General features: G+C 47.8%; 1 protein-coding gene across 1 annotated transcript; it reads right to left on the bottom strand.

Moving 5' to 3' along the window:
* Positions 1–311: 311 nt before the first annotated feature.
* Positions 312–3,677, bottom strand: FABP1 (fatty acid binding protein 1). The gene is made up of 4 exons (XM_010402092.3): positions 3,544–3,677; positions 2,319–2,491; positions 986–1,078; positions 312–433 (listed from the first exon to the last, which is right to left on the bottom strand). Exons 1-4 carry the CDS (start codon positions 3,608–3,610, stop codon positions 383–385), a joined length of 384 nt encoding a protein of 127 aa, XP_010400394.1. The 5' UTR covers positions 3,611–3,677; the 3' UTR covers positions 312–382.
* Positions 3,678–9,457: the final 5,780 nt, after the last annotated feature.

Consider the following 9,457-nt stretch of genomic DNA (forward strand, 5'->3'; position numbering starts at 1 on the left):
TCACCTTGGCCATGTCTGTAAGGAAAGGGAACAGAGTCCTTTTCCTGCCCAGTGCTCCCCAGCCAGATCAGCCATGGGTACAGGACCTACTGGGACATCCCCAGCAGGATGCTGGCACCTGTCCCCAGGAAAGGGCTGGAAGAACACTCATCAGCATGGTGAGTAGCTCTGAGCCTGTGCCCTGCCTCAACTCCATTCCCCAACCTCAGCACACCCTTAGCTCAGTTTGTTTCCCAATTTCTACCATTGCTTCCATGAGCTTTGGAGGCTTGTGTCTATTTATAGCAGCAGAGAAGAGGTTGATGACAATGAAGAGCTTCAATAAAATTTTATTTTAATGGACACATTTTACATGGTAAAAAGATTGGCATGTGTAAGGTTTCTAGATTCTCTTGCTGACTCTCTTGAAGGTGAGGTCACCCAGGGTCATTGTCTGAAAAAGAAATGGAAGGTGTTAGCTTTTTATGAATTTGTAGAGTCATTGAATATCTCAAGTTGGAAGGGACAAATAAGGATCATCATTGTTTTTAGCTCCAAACTGTACTTAGGATGTGGTCTTGCAAATCAAAACAGGACTGATCCCCAGCCTATCTCTTATAAACTGAATTTTTAAAGCTTTGGATTTTTTTCATGGATACCCCAAAGCAGGTAGGGATTATCTGGCATCCCTCAGCTGGGATCAGTTTGCCTCACCTCTCTTCTCTAAGAGTGCCAAGCCCTGGCACATTCCTGTTCCTCTGGGTGAGTGAGAACATGCCCTCATTACCTGAATCTTTGATCAGCTCTGCCTAAACTGGGGTCTTAAAAGTACTTTTTGGATTATACTCTAATGAGAAACTGCCTTCAGTGCCTGGCTGCAGAGCCTGTGTGCAAGCACATGCTCTGCTCCAGCACCTCCCCAAGGTGCCCAGCACCTCTGTAGTTTCCTAGGGCCAGGCCCCTGAAGGCAGCTCTGTTATTCCAGCCATTGCCCTTCTGCACTTACGTGGGTGATGGTGTCTCCGTTGAGCTCTGTGACAGATTTCATCCCTTTCACCTGTGTGACCAGCTTGTTGTCACCCTCCATCTGCACAACAGCCTGGTGGAAGACAGAGCATTCATGTTATTGCTGGAGACCACCTCGACCCCTGCATTTTGTCCTTCCCCTGCTTCAGTAGGAGGGGACTGCAGAGCCAGCTGAGCTGGGCCAGGGTGTGTCACGACATCTCCTCTGCACCACCCACCTACTGCACACTGCTGCAGCAGCCTCCTTTGGGGTGAGGTGTCTGGGAGCTGGATGACAGTAAGGGGCTGGAGCAAGTCTCAGTCAAGGTGGGAAACTATTTAAGGAGCTTTCAGAAACTCAGACATCGGTGGAAAGTTCATCAAGGGACAGGCACATCTGCTGAGTCTCTGCCCCCTGGGAGCTGCACATCTAAAAAGGCTACAGATAGCTGTCCCAGGGCAGCTATCACTGATCAATGAAATTAAACAAATAAATAAGCCAGCAAAGCCTATTTCTGTTTATCTGTCTTGCCCAGCTATAAGATGTGTTCATTTGCCCTTGAGCTGCTGATGCAAAACTCTTTACGCAGAGTGTAAAACTCTTCTAATAACTGTTTCCCCCTGGTTTATGCCAAAGTGATGCTGGAAATCGTGACAGCTCTCAGAGCCCCATTCACGGGGCATTTCTTTGCTGATCACCCTCCTGCTTTCAAAAGTCCCTGCAATACCATCTTCTCCTGAGGTAGAGGTGAGAGGCCGTATTTGCCAGTGGTGCTGCCTTGACGTTCTGTGAACCACTGGAAACTAATATCCAGGAACAGGAGCTGCCCCAAGTCCAAGGGTGATAACTCCTCACCTTGCCAAATCGTCTCACCCAGCATAACCTGAATCAGTGGGAAAGGCTAGCAGAGAAGTTAACAGCTACTGGGACTTAAAATTTGAGAGATTTATTGGTTTATGACTGATTGTCTGATTTTCCTGCACTACTTTTGAGTCAACAAAATGGAGGCAGAGGTATGTTTTGTGTTGCAAAAAGACACAATCTTTTTCCCCCTCAAATCTTTCAGAACTCTTCCTGTAAAAAAAAATTTACCAAAGCATCTCTATCCCCCTTTTCCAAATGGGATATTAAAACACTGGCTCCCAGTGCTTCCCAAAGTGACTACTAAAATAGTTTTAGAAATGCAAGGCTTCTTCTGCAGGAAGTGCAGTACATTAATTAATACCTGTGGTATGGTCAGTCCCTTTGCTCATATGCAGAGGGAATGGCTGGAAAGGAAATGTAATGTCCCTGAGCCCCCACAGCCCTGGAAGAGGAGGGGCTGCTCACTCACCTTCACTTTCTCTCCATTCAGCATCTCTAACTCACTCTCCTCCCCAATGGTGAACTCGTTTTTCATCACTTTTGTGCCAGTGGTCACAGTAACCTTGAACTTTTTCCCATCCTGCACAATTTCTGAGATGCTCTTGAGGTCCTTGCCCTTCTGGATCTGGTCCTCAGGGAGCCCTGCGCAGGAACAAGAGACATTGAGTGAACGGTGGAGCCATCTGTGGGCAGATTGTTGCTGCTGAGTGAATGAATGTAGCAGGATTTGGGGACCTACAGCTGGGAAAATTTCTATTCCAGTGCGGAAAAACATTTCAGTGACGATGCTTCCCCAAGAGCCACAGGTCCCTGAGTCTGCTGGGGAGGAAGATCAATACTGTCATCCTGGATTTTGTGTGGGAACTAGGCATGTCCCATGTCCACTGAGCTGACTGGGAGAACAAACATCACCTTTGTCTCAGAATAAAGAGACAGGGTCTCAGAATAAATCCTGCTTTCCTTCTTTCACTGACAGGCAAGGAAAAATGGATTAAATGAAGACAGAACAAAGGAACAAAGTGGGTTTTTTACGAGATTCAGGGTTCCTCAGAACCAGTTTATAAAATCTTCTCCCAAAGCCTGAAGGTGATCTGACAGGTAGAGCCCTTCTGGCACTTAATTGTGCAGTAATAGTACAAAGCCCCGTGAATCCCTGCAGGACCACATTCCCTGTGACAGACATGAGTGGAAATCTATCAGACACATTCATCATTTAGCATTTAAACAACACTAACTATTTTTCTGATGAACGGTGAGATTTGAGGCTTTGCAGCATCACAGCACAGTGGCTGACCAATGTCCTGCTCGCCCTCAAATTTCACAGCTTGATGGAGCAGATCTGCAATTCCCCTAAGCCACCAAGGTCCTGCTGGCTTATCATGTGTGTGCAGCACTCAGCCACACTGGCCAGTGGCTGCAGAGCCTGCCAGCACTGACTTCCTGCAAGCCATAAAACTTTACCCATCATCTCTTGACCCCCAGCCCCCAAGACAGAGAGGTGCTTTCTCTTCTATTTTGAGATCATATCTCCACACATATACATTTAAAAGCCCAACAATTACAAGGTGACAGACAGAAATAGGAAACCTAAGAGATGTCTCAATCTACATCATCAGCACATCAGAACAGTTGGCTGCCAAAAATCATTGGGATCTGAGGGGGCAAAGCAGCACATAGCACATGCAGGCACTTACCAAGGGCTTTCATAAAGGGCTCAAAGTTTTCCTGGGACTGGAGCTCGTACTTTCCGGTGAAGCTCATGGTGGAAAGGGTCTCTGTGCTCCTAACACAAGAGAAGGTGCCTTGCTGGTAAGCAGAACTTGGTTTTATATCATCCTTCTGCCTTAAAAGTTGGCCAGAGGTAAGATGATGTAATTAGTTTATGGGCATGTTCAAACATTAACGTAAAACTGGGCAACGGTCAGTGATAAATTGCCCTACAATTTACAGACTGCAATTTACAATGTGGGGGCAGGGAACACCCCATAAGATCCATTTCATGGAGGCCGCAATGTGGCATCCATAAACAAATGATAAAAAAAATAATAATTGTGCAGAGAGGTTCGTTATCAGAGGAACGAGCCAAATCATCTAATGATCTTGCAGCGTGGAAGCACGCATCTGAGGAGGAGAACGTGGTGACTGTTATCCCCTGGAGCTGACACTGGGGGGCTTCTGCTCGCTGGTGGGTGCACAGTGGGTCTTTATCACTGGCAGAATAGTGGCTGCACACTGCCAGGGACTGACTGGCTCACAGACCTGTTCTGGTGGGGTTTGGTGTAACCCAGATGCAGCAGTAGCCCAAACCCATCATTGTCCCCTAAGAAAATGACTCCAGATCAATTGCTGGCCTTGCACTGGCCCACCTGAAGACTGCAGATTGATTCAGGCTCCACCACTATGGCCCTGCATGGATAGAGAGCTGGTGCCAATAGTGATCTACCAAGCCCCTTTCATCTCCTTTCCCCATAGGGACTACAGTCACTCGTGTACTGAAGGAGCATTCCAGCCCTTGGAGCTGCAACTCTCCCAAGTGCCACATCAGAAGAAGGGCTAGCAGCAGCCTCCAAGCTGAGCCCCATTCCTCCCTCCAAAGTAGGACTCAGAGCTGGGCTCCTCTGCCAGTCTGGTCCCTTTGGCTGAGAGTCCCAGACTGCTTCACGGCCTCTGAGCAGCCATCCTCTGGGTCTGGACTCCCAGGCTCGGCTTCTTGCCTCAATGAATTCCTCCTGCCTCCCAAAGTCAGCTCAGGGATTTTCCACCTTTTCACTCACATTCCTTCTCCTCTTTGCAATTCTTCTGTTTTCCCTTCTCCTAGCACCTTTGTCCTTTCTTGAAGTGAAATCATGGATAAGAATGAAAAAGATCTATCTCTTTCCAATTTGGAGACACTGTCAGAGCCTTCTGCTGCCTCCTGTCCCACTCCTGCCGGCTCAGCCCCGCTCTCCGTGCTGCAGGAGCGAGCCTCAGTTTCTGGTTAATTAGTACAGGCAGTGTCTGCCAGATGAGGCAGGAGAGGGAAAACCTCAGCTGGTTGGACGGACAGTGGATGAAGTTGGCTGGGAGGGGAGAAAATCTGTAGGGACATCATGCCTACACATCGTGGAGGGAGCCAGGCAGGTTCAGAGAGCATTCATGGGGGGGTGGGTTGACTCAGCAATTTCTCCAAACAGCTTTTTTCCTGTTTTCCCTTTTATCCCCTCAGGAATTACATCACCTTAGGAATTTCATTTTGTTTTTATGCCTGTCTCAAGTGAATACCCCGGTGTCACATGGGGCTGTGCTGACATGTCCCTTTTCAGTGTCCTCTTCATGGGGAGAGTGGTGACTGACCTCTTCTGCTGTGTCCTGGCAGCAGCCCAAGTTGGTAGATCCCTGCCTCCTGTCAGCCAAAGTTCTCTGGCCATGGGCCACCTGGAAGCACGTGTGCCTCCCACCTATTCATGCCCTGGACCTCTGGCTGCTCCTCCAGGCAGTTCAGGTCCCCTCTCTTTCCATGATGGGGAGAGATATTAGGCTTGAAAAAACTGCAGAGTTCCCAGGCCCACCGTGTCCATGGAGACGAAGCACCTAAGGGCTGGACGTCACTCATCAAGTGTTGAAAGGGGAATATAATTGTCCAGGATTCTCTTGGTAACTGGGCAGAAAGTTTTCCATTCACAGAAATGGATGGCTTATGGGAGAATTCACCCCGTTTGGACCCCAAGTTGTTTTCTGTAGGCATCCTCTCCTTCTCTGCTTACTGTGAATAGCTATAGCATATCTGTGCTCCTGATTTGCTGCTGGATAAATGGGGACTGTGAATCACTGCTGGAAAATTTGGAAATGTGACCATCTTATTTTTGATCAACGGACAAAAATAAAACTTCTTTGTGCTCTGTTGGGCTCAATGTTCTTTTAATTTTCTTTAGCAAAAAAAAAAGAAGTTAGTATTAAGAAAAGGAGAAATGCTTATTGAGTGAAATTTGGCCAAGGTAATTAATATCTAGCCAGGCCTGCTGAGCAAATGGCAGGTGAGATAAACTTAATCTCAATAGCAAAGTTCAGAATACTTGTACATCTCCCCATCAGAATATGGGATCTTTTAAAATACGATATCACTTTAACTCTCCAGAGCCAAGAAAATGCACCTGATTTGAACTAACTCGAGGCCATGTCAATTGATAATTTGATTAAAGTAAATCCATTCCCCAATACCTAAATCTGGTTTGTATAAAGAGAAAAGGCATGGATCATTTTCAAAAATTATTGAGGAAGCTACATCTTGTGGGAAGTCAGCAGGTACTTCTGTCTTTAATTTGTTTTGAAAATAAAGCATAGGGTCTTAGAATCTTGTTAGAAAAAAAGGAGTGAAGTGTCTTATTACTGCTTTTTGCACCTGAATCAGAGATACGGACATGCAGATCTTCTCAGGCAAAGATATCACCAGTGGATCAGCCATGGTCTGGGCCAAATGTCAAATCCCACCTGCTCTGGCTCCCTGGGTACTCATCCTGGGTCTCCACCACCCACCTCTTGGAAGAAGGTGCTCAACCCAGACCTCCCAAAGTTCAGTTTGTGGCTGGTGTCTCATGTTATACCATCTTCCATAATCAAGAAGAGTTTGGCTCTGTCACCTCTGTAGCTGCCTGTGGAGCAGTTGCATCCTTTTAGGACTTCCCCTCAATTCCCTGGGATTCCTGATCTCAGCTCTCACTTTCACTCAGTGTCTGGGAAGCCACCCACCTACCTGCACTACTTCTTGAAGAGTTGGACATTATATCCAGATTTTGAGATTTAGGGCTCCTACAGAAAAAAAAAATCTCTGCCTCCTCCAGTTCAAAGTGAAACTCTTAATTAAAAGTTCTGAACTGCAAAAATGACTTTACAGTCAAAGCGCTGTGTAGGGAGAGGCATTTTGCTGTAGCCCAGGGGAGGGTCCCTGGCAGCCTTGTGGAGGTCTGGGAATGTCTTCATGTATCTCTACTCCATCACCTCCCTTGCTTCTCTTATCTGTCCCACCAGTGACTCCCCAGACTTCAGGGAGCCCAGCCCCTCACAGCTCTGGGAAGCCAGGGCTGGGCTCCACACTAGGATTTTCCTGGCCCAAATGTGAAAGGCTGCAAGCCAGGACCTTTGATGATTCAGCCCTGGATTTTTCTAGTGCAGGTCCAGTTGAACACCCCAAAACCCCATGCCATATATTTTAAAAGCTTGGTCACAAGCTTGCCAGTCACAGATCCCCGGGTGGGCTTCCCTCTGTCTCAACCTTTGGTATCATTGGGTAATCATTATTTCTGCTGCCCTTGAATCTGGGAACCTGGTCTCTTGCTGGGTTTTCACATCTCTGGTATGACTAGTTTGAACCTTGAGGAGCAAAGGTTTCTTCATCAGGCCACATGGCTGCATTGCTTTGAAAGGTTGGATGGGATGGGAGAAGGTGCTGTTGCTGCTGCTGTGAGCTCTCCATCCCTCTTGGTTTCTGCCAGGTTTTCTTTGTGCTGCATTACCAAGACAGCACTGAGATGAAATACAACACCTTTCCCAGATTTTTTTCTTTTTAAAACAGCCTTGGCAGTCTGCTGGAGACTCCTGCCTCCAAGCTGTAACTTCCAAGCTGCAGACATGCAAGTACCATTTCACATAGGTTTAGATTAGATATGTCATTATCAGAGCCCTGATAAGACTGCCAAAAGCAGTAGCTTGTGCAGAGAGCTGCTGCTTGATAAAGCTTTCCATCGATGCTGATATTCAGAGAACAGCAGTCCTCAGCCCTTGTCATCTCATTGCAAAGGTATCAAAGGGAGCAGAGGGTTGGTATTGCTTCTTCAAGGTCAAGGCAGCTCTATCACTGATAGCACAAGAGCCTTAGCTCTGCTTACCAATGATCACCTGGGCAGCAGAGCTTACAGAAGAGTTGGACTTTGCTGCTGGGATCTTGCTTTAGAGTAGGAATTAAAGCTGCTGGCTCTGCCTCCCACTTCCCACTCTCTTGCCTCCAACATCTGTGAGGTAGTGATGTGGCCTCTCTCCAGGCACATGGACCCGTCTGTTTATGCCCTCAGAGGACAGGTATTGTCCTTGCAGCTTGGCTTTCAGTGGGATGAGGCTGCCCTCCATCCCATAGCCCATTTGTGGAGTCAGGACTGAAAGGAGAAAGGACTGAAAATGGTGCTCATTGCTAATGGAGCTGGTTTGTGCCAGGGCAAGGAAAGAAAATGTTGGGAAAGAAATGGAGCCATTAGCAGTCAATGTTCTTGAGTGAGGAAGGTCGGGAAGAGTTCCCCAAAGCAGAGCCAGTGAACATTTAACCAGTACAGATGGTGCATCTGACCCCACCACACACCTGCAGTGCAAACATCTCCCTCTGATCCAGGCATGTGAAGAGCCCCTGAGACTCAGTGGGGATAAGGAAACCTTCATGTGACCAAGTGCAGGAGACTGGCATGTTGGGATGGAAAGGGAAGCAGCCTCCAAGTGCCCACAGGTGGTCAGATGAACTCCAGTCCTGGAGGGACACCTGGCTGTCACTGTGGGCCAGTGCTCACCTGTCCAGCTGTGCTCCCCTTCATCCTGATTTATCAAGAGCAGCGGCTCACTCAGTGCTGCTCACAGTGGGTTGCAGCTGATTAGTCAAGGAGAGCCTCTCGGGGCCATACAAGCGTGGGGAGGAGCCTGTTCCTATCTCTCCCTGAGGCAAATACAGAACCACAATTTAAATATAAAATGAAGGAAAGTCCAGGCAATAACCCCCAAGACCTTCCCTAGCAGATGGTGCTCCGTGGCTGGGGAAAGCAATTAGCCAGGAGTGATGCACCCTCCAGAGGGTCAGCACTGAGGCAGGAAACAGCTGTGAGGAGGGCAGAGAATTGCACGGAGTCTGACAGCAGGTGAGTTTTCACCAGGTTCAGGACCAGGAAGGTGCTCCATGGGGAACAACCATGGTGCCAGCAAGACCAGAGCTGTGGACAAAGCCCAGGAGTGCCACTGCCCATGTCCCACTTGGTCCTGTTTGGTTTGTGATAGTCAAAGTGCCTCCCTGAGCACAAGTATCCCCATTTTGCACATTATGGAGCCTGACTTTCCCAAAGTCACCTGGAGAAGCTGATAAAGCATCTTCCTGCTGCAGTCCCTAGTGGGTGGTCATAGAGCTATGGGATTGCAGAATTTGAGATAAAATTTGGCTCAGGAGTGTAATGTAAACTTTAGCATAGTTGAACCAGATTGCACAACCTTCTCCAGGTAACAGCTTCTCCAATATCCCACCAGGGAAGTCACCACTGCACAATTCCTTGTGCTCCCTTTCTGCTCTACCTTTATGAGTGGGTCTTGCACTTTGGTGTACAAGACCCAAACCACAACACAGATGTCCTTGACCTGGTTGTGAAACACCTTGCTCTGAGGAAAGAGTTGCACCCAGATGTGGGGAAAGGGCAGATATGCTGGCAGCTCCTTGCCCTGCAAAATCAACCAAGGTGGAAAAGTCTATTCTATGCACATTTGTAGATGAGAGGAGGTGTCCCATGTAGAAGTTCTGCCTCATGTCAGCTGAGATACTGACAATTTAGATCAGATTTGAAAGAGGGGGAAAGAACCACCTCTGCTGTAACAAAGATACAGCTTTGTGGA

Source organism: Corvus cornix, chromosome 4, assembly GCF_000738735.6.
Source record: "Corvus cornix cornix isolate S_Up_H32 chromosome 4, ASM73873v5, whole genome shotgun sequence".
Lineage (NCBI taxonomy): Eukaryota > Metazoa > Chordata > Aves > Passeriformes > Corvidae > Corvus > Corvus cornix.

Coding starts and splice junctions, on each gene's coding strand:
- FABP1 (XM_010402092.3), bottom strand. CDS start 3,610: ATGAGCTTCACCGGAAAGTACGAGCTCCAGTCCCAGGAAAACTTTGAG. Junction 1,079..2,318: donor TGAATGGAGAGAAAGTGAAG/GTGAGTGAGCAG, acceptor GTCTTCCACCAG/GCTGTTGTGCAGATGGAGGG. Junction 434..985: donor ACGGAGACACCATCACCCAC/GTAAGTGCAGAA, acceptor TTTCTTTTTCAG/ACAATGACCCTGGGTGACCT.